Genomic DNA, 15,234 nt, shown 5'->3' on the forward strand with positions numbered 1-15,234 from the left:
TCAAGACCACTCCGTGGTTGTTCCTACCCACGCAGTAGCCTGAGCAGTGGGAGCTGCAGACCAGTGTTCAGTGGCCGGCTGGGCACTCCAGTCTTCAGTAGGGAAATGCTGGATAGACCCAGAGGGCGCCTGCATACCTTCAGACCAGTCTGCAACCTCAAATTGAGTAGCAGTGAACTCGGGAGCTGGAGCAGGCCATTCACCCTGAAATTCCTCCTTGGTCACAGCTTTTTCAGCAGCAGCCTGCTTTTCCTTTTCATTCTCTTCAGGATCTCTGTAAAAGTTGAGATCAGGCATAACCTCCCACGGGTGTTCACGGGAAATGGTGCCACACATGTGCAGAACTTCTCAGGCCAGCATCCACACATCGGACCCACAGAATGAGCTCCCTTATTGTTGCACAGAATGGCAATGTCCACATAGCACAGAGAAGAGTCTGTGTTACACAGAGCAATGGTGGGCAGATTGACATAAGATGCTTCTGTAAGAGGCTTGTGGTCAGCCCTGAGATCAGTAACCACCAGAAGATGAGATTTCTGGAAGGTTGCCTGGATCTGAGGAATGAAGTGGCCAGCATTAGGCAGTAGCAAACTTCAGCACAGGCTGCTGGCCAGTATTCCTATATATGACACTGACAACAGCAGGGTTTCCAATGGAACAATGGTATGAGCTACCAGCAGAAGCTTCTCCCAGGTCCTCTTCCGGTTTATGATGTAGATGCCATCACTTTTCCTTTTGTAGATTATTGTTGCATCTGGAAATCAAGGTTGGTGCCAACTAAGTGGCTTGCTGATGTAAGGAATTTGAGGACATCCTCTTCCTTCATTTGCAGGATATCAAGGGCTCCGAAATTGTGACAGTTTCCCTTTAAGTTACAACAGGAATCAAGAACAATGCCGTATGGACCCCTCCCTGGGTAGTGGGGAAAGTCTTAATCTATCTTGCTAAAGATGTATCTATTATTTATCTTGTCAAAGAATCCACTTATGGTCTTGGTAATTTTCTTCATTTTCTTTTTTATATTGTGTGTGTGTGTGTGTGTGTGTGTGTGTGTGTGTGTAGTGGGGATTGAGCCCAGGGGTTCTTTAGCCACTGAGCTACATCTCCATTCTTTTTATTTTTTATTTTGAAACAGACTCTCCCTATGTTGCTGAGGCTGGTCTACAACTTGCCATCCTTTTGCCTCAGCTTCTCAAGTGCAGACAGGCCTGCACCACCCACCCAGCTATTTCATTTATTTTCTTGTTTCCTTTCATTTTCTCTGTTGCTTTTTTTCACTACAACTGAATTTGAGTGCCTAATGCATTTGTTTTTTGACATTCTTATTTAAGACAAATATATTTAAGTCACTAGATTTTCATTATTACTTCAGCTCCAGTCCACAGTAATTCATCAATGGATCACTTAGTTTTGAAATATGTATAAAGCAGATGAGCAGTTGGCACTTAGTTGTAATCACAGTGACTCAAGAGGCTGAGGTAGGAGGATTGCAAGTTTGAGACCAGCCTGGGCAACTTAGGGAGACACTCAGAAACTTAGTGAAACCCTGTCTCAAAATAAAAATTAAAAAGACTGGGAATGTCAGTAGGTGATAAAATACCCCTGAGTTCAATCCCCAGTATGTATGTATAAATAAATTAATTAATTAATTAATTAATTGCTCTAAAGTTATTCTTTATAATCTGAACTGCTAGTTTGCTATATAGTTTGAAAAGCATAGTCTGAATGACACTGATCAGAACTTACTGAGTGCTCCTTAGTAGCTTATTACACAGCTCATTCTTAAATCTATTCTATGCATGCTAAAACTACCAGTGAGGATAGTTTACATACCTAATAACTTGATATGGTTTATTATATTTTTATATAATATTTATATTGTTTATATAATATTGTTTATATATATATTTGTATCTATGCCTTTTTGTCTGCTTCAGCTGTTAATTTCTCAGAAGTCAGTGTAAAATAATTCTATACACTTTTAGACATGTTAATGTGTTCTTTTCTGTAAGTTGTTCCTTAATATGCTGTGAAGTTATTTTATAAAATGAAAAGGTTGTATTTTCTTGTTTGAAGTTTTTCACCAATTTGTTTTTGTGGTACTGGGTATTGAACCCAGAGGCATTTTACTACCGAACTACATCCCTAGTCCTTTTTACTTTTTGTGTTGAGACAGAATCTGAGAGCTGAGGCTCTCACTAAGACACTGAGACTGGCCTTGAACTTGCAATCCTCCTGCCTCAGGCTCCTGAGTCACAAGAACTACAGGGGTGCACCATCTTGTCCAACTTCCAGTTTCTTTTTCATTCATTTTTCTGGGTTGTTATGGTTTGGATATGAGGTGTCCCCCAAAAGCTCACATGTGAGACAATGCAAGAAGGTTCAGAGGAGAAATGATGGGGTTGTAAGAGTCTTAACCAGCATTTAATCCCCTGATAGGGATTAACTAAGTGGTAACTGAAGTGGTAGGCTGTGACTGGATGAGGGAGGAATTGGGGCATGGTTTTGGGTACATATTTGTATCTGGTGAGTGGAGACTCTCTTTCTCTGCTTTCTGATCATGATGTGAGCTGCTTCCCTTCACCACACTTTTTGCCATGATATTCATCCTCACCTTAAGCCCCAGGGAATGGAGCTGGCCTTCTATGTACAAAGACCTCTGAAACTGTGAGCCCACAAACAAACTTTTCCTCCTCTACAATTGTTCTGGTTGGGTCCTTTAGTCACAGCAGCCAGAAAGCTGACTAAAACATGCGTATATATTTTTTCTGTGCTGTTATTATAGACATTGTTATATTAATAACTTTATTTCATTTTACATTTGCCCAATAATATGTTTCTTGTCTCACTTAATATTATGCCTTCTATAGAATATAGTTTTTTCTGCAGTTTGAATGTATTATATTCTATTCATGCTTTTATGATGGTTGGCTTAAGATATTTATTCATGCTTGTTTACCCATGGTGTTTGTAGGCTTATTGCTGCATCTTTTATCTGACAGAAGTTATATTTTAATATGCTCTAATTGCTTCTTGGTCTCACCCTCATCCCTTTACACATGCCATGTGGACTAGAACAGTCATCCATTAAAACTTTCTGTAATGATGGCAAATCAGTCACTGAACATTCGATAGATGACTGAAGGAACTGAAAAAAGTAAACTTTTAGTTTTCACTATGTAAATTGGTAAATGTGGCTAGTAACACAGTATTGGAAAACCTAGGTCTTGAATTTAAGTGTTGGGTTGCTCTGGAAGCATTTTACTTTTTTATTTATTGAACTCCTTCCACCTTAAACAATAATAAATACTATAAGGATTTTGATTACTTATTTCCAATATCTCTTGAACTATCTCATGAATTTCTGTCTACTGATTTGATTATTTCCTTTAAAGTTTCCAGAGTATTTGTATTACAAACTTTGTGAAATATTGTCTGCCTGAGAACATTTTACTATATCCTTACATTGGAATGACAATTGATTGAAACCAAACATTTGGCCAGTTTTTTAAAAAACCAAAGGCCTTTTTCTTTAATACATGAAAACATATTGTCATTTCAAAATTGTCTTTTAAAAAAAAAAGCATTGCTTTTGGGAAATATGACATCAATCTGGTTATTTTTCCTCTGGAGGTGATATGCTCTTTTTCTCTTTAAAAGTTTTCTTTTTGCTTGTTATATTATTAAATTCAACTATAGCTAATCAGAGCATGAATTTAACTTTACTATTTGGTGTTTTTAAAACCTCTTAAATCTAATATTTTCACCTTTCTTTACCTCTGAGAACTTTTACACATTATTTCAAGTGTTTTCTTTACTATTTATATTTTTTATCCAGATGTTACTTTATTTTCTGTCTTTTTCTGTTTCACCTTTCATATTTTCTATTTCTGTATTCTTTTCATTGCCAATTGGAAGATTTATTCTAAATGAATTTCTTTGAAAGACTAAATTCATTCTCTGTCTTCATTTGTACTGTTTACCCAATATTTTTTAATTCAATTATTTTAATTTTCATATTTATAATTTTGTTTCACATAACTAATGTAATCCCTGTATCCTTACAAATACAATTTGTTTTGGTCCTAGGGATTGAATCCAGGGGTGCTTAACCACTGAGCAACATCCCCAGAACTTTAAAAAAATATTTTATTTAGAGACAGGGTCACACTAAGTTGCTTAGGGGTTCAGTGAGTTGCTGAGACTGGCTTTGAACTGGCAATTCTCCTGTCTCAGCCTCCCAAGCAGCTGAGATTACAGGCTTGTGCCACCGCACCTGGCACACTACTTTTAATAGTGTTTTTTTTTTAAACTTTGTCTAACCTAATTATTCTGTTTCACAGGGTATGCCATTTTGTTTTCTTTCTTTTTAGAGTAACTGTAATCAATATGTCCACCTATATTGTCTTGTTGGCTCATGATTTTGCTTGAGTATTCCCTACTCTGTACTAATATCTTTTAGGAAAAGGAAGAATTTTAAGTCCTGATTTGCCTTTCCCAAATTAGCAGACAAGGTATATATCTCAAGGATACCAAAGAATGACTAGTAGTCATACCAACTCACTTTAACTCCATAAAGTAATTACCCTAAGAAAAGCTTTATGTTTAATTTTTTGTGAAGGATCATATTGATATAATTCAAAATGCTTATTTGTAAGCAGTTGGCAGTTTTGTAGAGTGAATGAAGTAGTGAACAAGCAAAACTGGCTGACACAATCCTGCATTTATTTTCACCAAAGCATTCATTGATTTCTAAAATCAAAACTTCTCTTTCTTTCATTACTAAAGGGGACAGTGGTTTATGCTAATTCAACAACTTGATTAGAATTGAGTAGTTTTTCCTATATCCCAAAGCAATGGGAATATTAATGATTTTTTATGTAGCGGGACAACAGAATCAGATTTGTGGTTTCAAAAGGTATCTATGGGTATAGCATTTGGAGGAAACATTTTTACATATAATAATATCAGTTCAAGTTTCACTAAGTCCAAGTAATCTTGGTCCAGAGTAGTAGTGACATAGATAAAAAGCAGACCTGTAAGATATTTAAGCTAAAACCTGATGGATTATATATTTTGGAACAAAAAGAGGGAGTGTTAAGAATAATGCCTGGCACTCACTTTGGCAGTACATATACTTGCAGGAAAAAAAGTGTGACACCAGTTTTAATAGGATACTGTGTTTTTCTTTCTAGAGTTAGCATTGAAAAAGCAAAGTGTAATGTGGATGGGTGAAATTTATGTTTGGTTTTGAGCATGTTTTATTTGAAGAGGCTTTAAAGAATTCCAAAAGATTTCAACAATGCACTTAAATATCCAACTACAAATCTCATAGAATAAGAAGTGGAGACTTAAATTTATGAGTCAAATAGTGGCATAACATAGTAGTAAAGTGTGAAGAATCTTCAAACAGACAGCCTGGATTTGGAAACTATCTCCAACTCTCAGAAGTGGTATAATCTCTGTAAAGTTATCTGCCATGTCTGTAAGTAGTTTCTTCATCCGTATGTAATAATTTTTATTATTTGGGAGTAAATAACTTAATATTTGTGAAGCATTTAGGATAGTGTCCAGTACATACTGTTATTTTGGTTTTTGGTAGAATAATAGTGTGTAAAGGAAGTAACTAAAGCTCACTGGCATGTGTGAAATCACCTGGGCAGGCAGGACAGTTTGAGAAAATAAGATCAATAATCAAAATTTAAGGAACTCCCTTATTTAATGATTGAGAAGGATGAATCTTCAAAGGACCCTGAGGGGGTGTAGATAAAAAGGTAGGAAGAAATGAAGGAAAGAAAATTGCCAATGGCATTGAGTGGGGGAATAATTAACAGTGTTGTTGAGTGAAGATTCTTAATAAGTATGAGATACACAGCATCAATTGCAATAAATGGCTATATGAGTGGTTTAATGACTATGGAGGTTGCTGTCATACACCTCCTGGAACTCTCTTAAGTAATGAAGGTCTTATTCTCCCAGCTGCTGGGAGTGCTGCCCACAGACATGCCTTATCAATCAGTCTTTTTGAATAATTGCTATGACTAAAGAGATCCTTCTTCTCCAAGGGCATAAATTCTTTGTCACAGTCTTCAAACAGTAACTGATCATAAAAGCCCATTCCTATCACCCCTACTGGATAAAACTTCTTAAGTTCATTCCAGTTTTAGTTTCTATGTGGGACAGGTTAAGGCCTTTGCTGAGATTGAGGATCAAAGTCTAGCTTCTCACTCTGCCTTTTGCTTCCTTACCTTTATTTCCACAGATATTGATCTCTAATAAACTTCCTGCATACCCAAGTCCATCCTAAGAGTCTGCTTCCCAGGAAACCCTTCCTGTGACAATCTTCTTTATAGGGAGTGGTGATGAATATAAGAAGTAAATGGTAAGAAATGAAAGGTAAGTGAAAAAAATATAACAAGCAGGAATGGGCACTCTTTCAAGTAAGTTTGTTTTCACAGATAGATGACCAAATCCACAGCAACATTAAGGGCTCACCACTCTACCCCCTCTTCAGCATGGGACATACATGACTGAAAGATACAAGAGTCAATTATGGATAAATTCTATATAGTTGAAGCTAAACTTCAACAGAGTGAACAGAAGTTAGCAAGTATTATTTCTCACTATATGTGGACATGAAGTTCTTAATCATTATTTCCTTACAGAGTTACAGGAATAAATAACTCCATTTTAAAATCACAAAGTGAAACTTCAAATTGGCTACTTCATTTAGTCTCCTAAATTTGAGCAGTGCCAATTTTCATAGGAATTGCCCACATCCAAGGAAACTGTATCTTTGAAACCACCCCTCCCACGTCTTTCCAGACCCAACTGAACTATAATTTCTACCCATTAACCATTACGCTGTTACTTAACCACAGTATTCCAGAAACTTCTGAAAAGTGGTTCTCTGGAGATTCAAATAAAAGTGACAAAAAAAAAAAAAACTTATATAAAGAACGGAACTTTTCGAGAGTTAAGGAATCGTCTATATGGTAGTAACACTTTTGACTGAGGCATAAACCCATAAGTGGAGGAAGGGGTTAAATGAGTCTAGAGGAAAATAGTCAAAAAAGGGTGGGGGAGAGACTTTCAGGGAACTGGTAACAAAACACTGGTAGGCATAGGCAGATGCCGAAAATTTTCTCACACCACTAGTGCACGATGACTCCAAAAAGCTCACCTTAGTCTTTGGAAACACTGGCAAGATATGAAAACTATGCCAGCAGCGCAATGACACAAAATTTACGATTGACCCCGGAAATATTTTATTTTGCGTAGGCGTATGGAGAATTTTCTTTTGCGTTTCGTTCTTTGATCCGGAAGAAGAGATGGCAAACTTCCCTCGCGATTGGATCGCACTATAAGGGCGGAGCCTTAGAGAGCCAGTCGCCTTGGTAACCGGACGTGACGATCCCGGATGCCGCAGGCCAGCGCTTCGCTCGGGCTAGCAGATTCGGTGGGCGGGGCGGCAGAGCCAAGTTGACGCTGTCGTCCCCGCTGACCCGGCCCTGTTGGGGGCGGTGCCACTAAAGCCACACCTTCCTCTCCCGCTTCGGTGGGCTCTGGAGCGATGACGTAGCTTTGGGGCGGAGACTTGTACCGATTTTCTGAGAGAGGTTGGGAGGGCGCAGTCACCGCGCGGAGCCTTCCGGTTTGTGGGTGGCTGCGCCACCTCTCTCCGAAGCCTGGGGATACGCCCTCTTCCGAGCCTTCGCTCTCCCTCCGTTCCGCATCGAACCCCTCACAATTGCTGCGAAGCAACTGCAGCCCAACATTCTCTCGGTCTGATTCTCGCTCCCTTGAGAACCTGGGCCCCACATCCCCCACTTTCCTGGATGATCTGTCCCTTCCCCGCCCTCTAAAATGTCCAATAATCTACAGAGGGTCTTCCTGAAACCCACAGAGGAAAATTCAGGCAGCGCCTCGCATTGGTAAGTACCGGTTTCGAACCCTCCACGCGCCCGCCCCTCGCCCGGTCTCTAGGCAGGCTGTCGAGGGCGCCGTCGTTTCCCGACGCTGCGCAGTGCACCGGAGTCGACCCCACCGAGTGGGCCACTCCAGCGGAGAGCGCTCGTCGCCGGCGCTGGAGCCTTCCGAGCGCGCCCCTCCCGGAAACGTAAAACCTCCCGGGAGCCTGACGCAGTCAGCCCTGCCCCGGTTCCGCAGGACTCCAGCGTCTCGCGTTTCATAGGCGCACAGAGTAGATCTCCACGGGAGAGGCGAGTCAACATGGCCGACGCACTTGTGTGACCAAATCCTTCTGGAAGATTCTCGTGCGCAGGCAGGAAGACACGCTGGCGGCGTGGATTAGCAAGTGCAGTCTTGGGGGCGCTGGACCTTCAGCGAGAGTAGTCGCCTTTTAAACGAGTGAGAAAGGAAGGATATAAAATCGAAGAAAACTTGTTCTAGGACAAGGAAATAGAATTTTTTAAATTTTCAAATAATAGCTTTATATGAAGAGAGGAAAGTAAAGAGAAATTCTCATGTAAAACCAGTACTTTGGTACAGCGGCTTTGAAGCAGGTTGAGATTGCGACATCATTGAATGTCTATATAGAAGAACTGTAGTTGACGGGCGGAGAGTGCAGGATGTGTGTTTATATGTATATATGTGTGTGTAGAAAGACATTTTTGTAGACTTAGCAAAATTGATTATCAATAGCAGTATATTTAAAAATTTGCATTCAATATTAAGTGGCAACAACAAAATATTAACTAAAGTTTTGACTTGTATATACCATAGATAGTGTATTTTAAGTGTGAGAATAATATTAATAGGTCTCCAGAATGAAAATGAAGAGTAGGGCATAAGATACAAAACTCATAAAAGGGGATTTGTGTTTTAAGAAATCAGCCACCTGGTGTTAATCCCAGCTTTGAATTCAAGTGCCTCAGTTTCCAATTTGTAAATAATAGCTTCTAGAGATATTTTTAAGAATTAAGAAAGTACATATAAAATAGTGTAAAAAAAAGAGTGAGGCACTATTAAAATGTTAGTTGTCTTTGTTATGTGAATACAGCTTTAATTCTGCATATATTTTAGTCCAGGGCATAGGATTACTACCTTGCTTAATGGTAATTCTTTAAAAGTATGCACAGTATTATAAAAGGAAATGGTTATAAGTACTGAGCTAGAACAATATTAAAGAACAACCTGGAAAGAACCGTTGTCTTGCAAATCATAAAAGGTTTTGTGTATATACAGTTTTTTTTTTTGTTTTTTTTTTTTTTTTGTGGAAGTTTGGGGGAAGGTGCAGAGATAATGCTCTGTATATAGATGCAGTAGTAGAATTGTTTCCCAACGATTGTTTAATTATTCTTACCTTGTTGTAGTATTTAGAGCCAAATGGTGGCTCAACTTAACTTGTAGACAGTTCATTTTAGAATTGCATTACTTTTCAATACCAGGAATAAGATTGAGATATTTTAAAGATATTTATTGTGTACTTGAACTTTTTAATCCAGTTTCTAATCCTTTTATTTTTTGACTTTAAAAATCATTGCCAATTGAATTGTATTTTGGTTACATTCATAAGTCACTTCAAGCTCATTAACTCATTGGTTTATGCATTGTTTTTTTCATATTTACATGCATTTATTTCTTTAAATTGTTGAGATTTTTACATTACATTTGGAATATTCGCCAACTTTTTCTGAAGGTATTTGGTACTTCATTTATTGGGTGCATATTTGATTCTAGTCTGTTTTGTGAATAACAGCATGCATGATGTCCAAATATAATTCTGTAAATAATGATTAATGTCATCTATTTTAGTTTAATGGAAATTTAGTTATTTGTGGTAATAATTTTGATGCTGCTAAATCATCTGTTCATAAAATGACTGATTTTCTTAATTTTTGAAGTTTGAATTTTTCTTGAGTTATTGCTCTTTTCCTTTATAGGACAATATCAGTAATGTGATATGGAATGTTTTATCGTTCGAAGTATGTAATTCATCCAGATTTAATATGTAAACCCAAATTTAATCTTACAAGTGCAAAGGAAAAATCTGGAAAATATTTGAGATAGTACCCATGTACTAGGTTTGCATTGAGTACCTACTATGTGCTAGATTGGGAGACTAAAAAATAGGCTATTAGCCATTCCCATGAAAACCTAATAGTTGGGTGAGGGGGTTGAGGAGAAGCCAATGTATAAATTTTTTGATAGCATTATGCACAAGGGGCTGTCAGGGCATAGAGCAAGGAGTTAAAAGAGTTTCAGAAGCATCCAAGTTAGGAAACAGAAGTTTCAGCTATCCAGTTAAAGAGAAATACAGGATATGCCCAGATAAAATTGGCAAATAACCAGTATGGTTAGTTTCTAACAATTTACTTGATTTTCTGTTATGAACAGGGTAAGTAGAACACTCTTGAAGAGTTGGTTTGCCATGCTGAAGAGGTTGTTTTTCATCCATTGGAGATTGTTTAGAGATTTTTACGAGAAGGATTGACGTGTTTAGGTGTATATTTTACATAACTGATGGCAGTATAGATTTGGAGGTAAGATCCATGTATAAGGATTTTACTTAAGAAATCTTTTCAGAGATTCTGAGGATACCTGAACTAGATGGTGTATAGTAGAGGGTTGGATTCAAAGTAGTAGAATGGGAAATAAGCAGACCTTGTTAGCGATTGCCATGAGGAAAGTGAGATCAATGATAGTGCCAGTTTTCTGGGTATATATTGGTAAATTAACTGAGATGAAGAATACACAAAGAAAGCAGTCAGAAAGACATTTGACTCTGAAACCCCCGCAGGATAAAAGCTGAAAATACAAAATTAGGAGTCATCAGTTTAGAGATATTATAAGACTGTGATTATACATTCCACAGTAATAGGAATTAGTATGTCATGTGATTGGTAGTTAGCTTCTGTCCTCTCTTAACCCTTTGATTTCCAGCTATAATTGGTGTCCTCAACAGGGGTCTTTGTTTGGTTAGAAAGATAATGTTTCACTTTCAGTTCAGTGCACATTTGGTTGTGTGAGTTTTATTTTTACTTTTGTATGAGCACGTGAGATGGGGAAGGGAGAAATAAACTATACAGACTAACAAATCTGTCATTAATCTGTTGGTCAATACATTTAATTTTGGGGCTCTGTTATGCTAAAGTAAATACAGAAAGTGGATAGGATTGTTCAAGAAGAGCATGTAATTCTGTGTAAGTTTACTATTTCTAACCTCCTCACATTTTCAACTATGAAGTGTTAATGACAGTACCTGCCTTGTTGGGCTATGAGAAGTAGACTTAATGACAACTTATATCTGTTATGTACATAATATGTGACATGTTATTGTATATAACAAGTATTTACATATATTACATTAAGTATGTACTTAATGTTATAGATAGTAAGATAGAAAAGGGTTTCCTAGCAGTTGAAAAAATGTATTTTGTAAAAATATATAAAAACGTTCATTAGACTTCAAAATTTTTATCATCCCATTTGCATATGTATGTCATACCAATATTAGAATATTTAAAAAGTGTTCACAGTTCTATAATATTGTCAGTATGTTTAATAGGTCCCCCTTTTTTTTTCTTTTGAAATGGGTTCTCACTAGGTTGCTCAGGATATTCTTGAACTCCTTGGCTCAAGTGATCCTCCCATCTCAACTTCTCAAGTAGCAGGAACTGCAGGTGTGCACCACAGCGACCTGCTTAATAGGCCTTTTGGTTAGTTTCCATAAGACTTTTACCTTATTTTTGGAGATCACTTCCAGAATTTAATGGAAGGTGATAACTATATGCTCCCAGGTGGTTTTTACATTCTCTTCTTATAGCTATCCTTATTTTCCCCATTTAACAAATTAATAAATAGAGATTTGAAGAGGTTAAGTAAATTTTTAGTCAGCGACTATGTGAAAGAGTCAGGATTAGAAGCCAACAGTCTAATATAGTCCTGTCTTAAAGTCTCACTGTAATGTAGTAGTTAATGTTTTGCTGATTCTTTTTAAGTGACCAAGTGAGAACATGGGATGTAGAATCTGATTCTAGTTTTGGTTCAATCATCCAGAAGAATATGATCTTTAAGAAAATAGCATCTTTGTAGTTTTAGTTAGTTAACCTCTTAATGGAATGTTTCTTCTAGATATGGAAAAAAGAGAATATTGGTTGAAAGAGTATGAATTTTATCCTAATTTATCACTTCTCTGCTTAAATTTCTGCATTTCAGTTTAGTACTTAGAATCCATTTATTTTATTGCCAGGAAATTAGGGATTTTTAAAATTACAATTTGGAGGATTCAGTTCAGCTAACCTTATTACCTGTAATGTCCATTTGCTCTTTTATGTGCAGAGGATGTAGTTATTAATAGAATAACCTACCTTTGAGGAATTTATGGTGTCTGGTAGATTGTGTGAATCTTTACTGATATGTAGACTTGGAGGAAGCTGCATTTTCTGTCTTTTTATGGAGGGAGAATGGGGGAGTCTAATAATTAGATTTGAAAATAGTTTTTGCAATAGTCAGAATTTTTTTGCAAAAGCAGAAATGTAGAGGCCATCTAATGTAGTATCGGAGGCATCAGAAATCTCTGTAATTTGTTGAAATACCATCTCAGTTAAAACATGTTTGCTCTTACACAAATAATTGTAAAGTCATAGGTTCTGCTCTCTTGAAGCTTCTAGTTTGGTAGGTAGATTTTACTGATAAATGAAGTGTATAATTATACCAAACGATACTAAACAGTAAAAAGCATTGAGATAGTTGAGTTGAAATCATGACTGGAAAGAACCGCATCATTGTTTACATAATATTTTTTAAGGATTTATTGTGCTTGGTAGTTGAAGAACAACTGCAAAGTCATTGATATAGTCTCTAACCTTAGGGAATTTCAGTGTTGCTGGGGGAAATATTCATTTTTAAAAAACAGCTAGTAGAGAAAAGGCAATAAAGAAGGTATTACATAACTTCCAGCATCAATTGCATCAGTAGAAGTGTTTCAGTGATTCCAAAGTTGAAAGAAAATGTGAGTGTGAATGACTGGCACCTGGTACTTTGTGAAGCAGATGGATGTTGAACATATTGAATGTAGTTGGAGAAGAACAAAATTAAAGAATGCTTACAATGAATAAGTTTCTAGCATACTCAGAATAGCAAAAAAAAAAAAAAAAATCTCTGCTTAGAACAGAGATTTCATATAGAGAAGTTGTAGGTAGGACCGTTTGAAAGATTGGTGGAGGCTAGATTGTAGATTTTTGTGTCAAACTGGGTTGGTATGATGAACATTGAAACTTTGAGCACAAGTCAACAGGGTGAAAACAATTTATTGTAGTATACATACTAGTCAATAGTAATTGCAACCAGAAAGACTAGCTTAAACATCAAAGCAAAAGAGAGATGAGATAGAAGAGTGCTAGACACAAGATGATGAGTTTTAATCTAGATGGTAGAAGTTGGAATGGTGAAAAAAGAAAAGATGAATGCAATCTGTTAAAAAGTAGAAAACTATAGACTTGGTGATTTATTCAGTATACATTTCTGTAGTGTTTATTTTGTAAGTGTAAATGCAAAGTGCTACAGGCAACTAAAGCAATAAAAGGCTAGTAACAATAAGCCAGATGACTAGGGATTTATAGCCTATATGATCTGGCATATAGTGTTTGCCATATGGTTGGAAGGTAGCATAAAGTGCTAGTTTTCAATAGAGATTAATTTTAACTTGTTGAATTTTAAATGATGGTATTAAAATGAAAGTGTTTTATAAGGCATTACAAATGTGAAACAGGTAAATACTGGGTATAGGAATAAAAGGGTATAGAAGTCAGTATGACAAAGGAAGTAGTTGAGGGGAATTGTTGAAACCATGAAAATTGTTGCAGTCTTTAAGAAAGTATGTCTTGAAGCAAAAAAAAAAAAAAAAAAAAAAAAACAGGGTCAAAAACTATACTTTGGCAAATGAATAGTCATGGTTGAATACTTAAAATGCAGAAAAATGAATAAGGAAGGGAGTGCTAAGAAAGTCAAGAGAAACAAATTGAACACATTGGAAACCCAAAAGGAAAAAGAAGAGTTTCAAGATGAAAGTGTAATTGACCAATGTCAGTTGGCAACAGAGAGCATGTAGGTGTAGGGGATGAGGATAGACAGACTTAATTGTAAAAACATTTGGTAATATTTGAGAATGAGGTTTAAATAGAATTGTAGACTAGAAAATAGACTGCAAAAGAGTGGGTCTCAAGACAACTTTCTGGAATATCAGTTTAATTGTGGCTCATTAACTGTATCTACCAGCTTCCTGCCATTGAACTCGGAATCTAGCTCATAATCTTCTTTCTAATCCTGCATGACTTCAACATCTCTATGGATAATCTCTTTGTCAGCTGGTCCTTTGATGGAGATCTTTTTTCCAGTTATTTTTTTTTCCATTCTGTCGTGGCCATTCACTTCTGTCGTCCATGTTTTCAGATGAAATTGCCGCATCTACAAAATTATTGATTTGGGCATCCTGGCTTCTAATCAGATCCTAGCTTACTTGTTTAAATGCTCCCATTGTGACTTTTGGGTTGTTTGTTTTGTGCTGAAGATTGAGCATGCTGTTGCTCTACCACTGAGCTATACTTCTTCACTATGACTACTTTAACTTTATATGGCCCTCTAGTCTTAACCATTCCTTTTTTTCTTTATATTTTAATCTTTTATTCTCTCATTTCCTTTGTATGCAGTTTAGATTCTGTTTTACCATTTTAACATCTCGTATCAATATTTTGAATTCTTTTGCTCCTCTTCAGGTTTTGCTGTACCCTGCTGAAGTCACCCCCATCCTGGATAAATTCAGCAGTATGCTTTCTCTTTGCTTATGTGTAGTGAGAGAAAGAAAATTTCACAAGAGTAAAGATTAGTAGTACTACAAATTCATAATTACGACCTGCCTCCCTCAGCCATCAACACTACCTGACAACTCTATTTCCTATGGTCCACTTATTCTTTCACAAAGAGTGTTTCAAATGTTTGATTCGCCTCAAATCTCTCCTGTGTTTTCTCTTATTCCTGTTATTCCTAGTAGATGATGTCATATCCTTTTTCATGATGAAAGTAAAAGCTATTAGATCACAATTGCAACTTTTTGACACCAAAGTTATGTACCTTACCTGCAAGTATACCTAACCTTTCTTTTAGTTTCAATAGATGGAGACATTTCTTCTGCTATAAATTTTAATTCTTCTACCTGTCTTCTGGTTCCTATTTCATGACTCCTTAATAATCATCTTTTTTCCCTCTTACTTA

At 36.7% G+C, this 15,234-nt stretch overlaps 1 protein-coding gene and 1 pseudogene across 6 annotated transcripts in view; one reads left to right on the top strand and one right to left on the bottom strand.

The window, feature by feature from the left end:
* On the bottom strand, positions 1-7,823 carry LOC124991012 (40S ribosomal protein SA-like; annotated as a pseudogene).
* Lrif1 (ligand dependent nuclear receptor interacting factor 1) overlaps positions 7,545-15,234 on the top strand; it is a 21,409-nt gene continuing 13,719 nt past the window's right edge. Inside the window, exons 1-2 of one of the 6 annotated variants that reach the window (XM_047559468.1) lie at positions 9,626-9,661; positions 9,906-9,947. In XM_047559468.1, coding sequence (XP_047415424.1) covers positions 9,931-9,947 — 17 coding nt within the window. In that variant the 5' untranslated portion in view covers positions 9,626-9,661; positions 9,906-9,930. Of the gene's footprint in view, positions 7,935-8,088; positions 8,371-9,625; positions 9,662-9,905; positions 9,948-10,475; positions 10,506-15,234 lie in introns of those variants that run through there. The other 5 variants (XM_047559463.1, XM_047559487.1, XM_047559497.1 and 2 more) reach the window with 5 other exon arrangements.

The sequence above is a fragment of the Sciurus carolinensis genome, chromosome 1 (genome assembly GCF_902686445.1).
Source record: "Sciurus carolinensis chromosome 1, mSciCar1.2, whole genome shotgun sequence".
Lineage (NCBI taxonomy): Eukaryota > Metazoa > Chordata > Mammalia > Rodentia > Sciuridae > Sciurus > Sciurus carolinensis.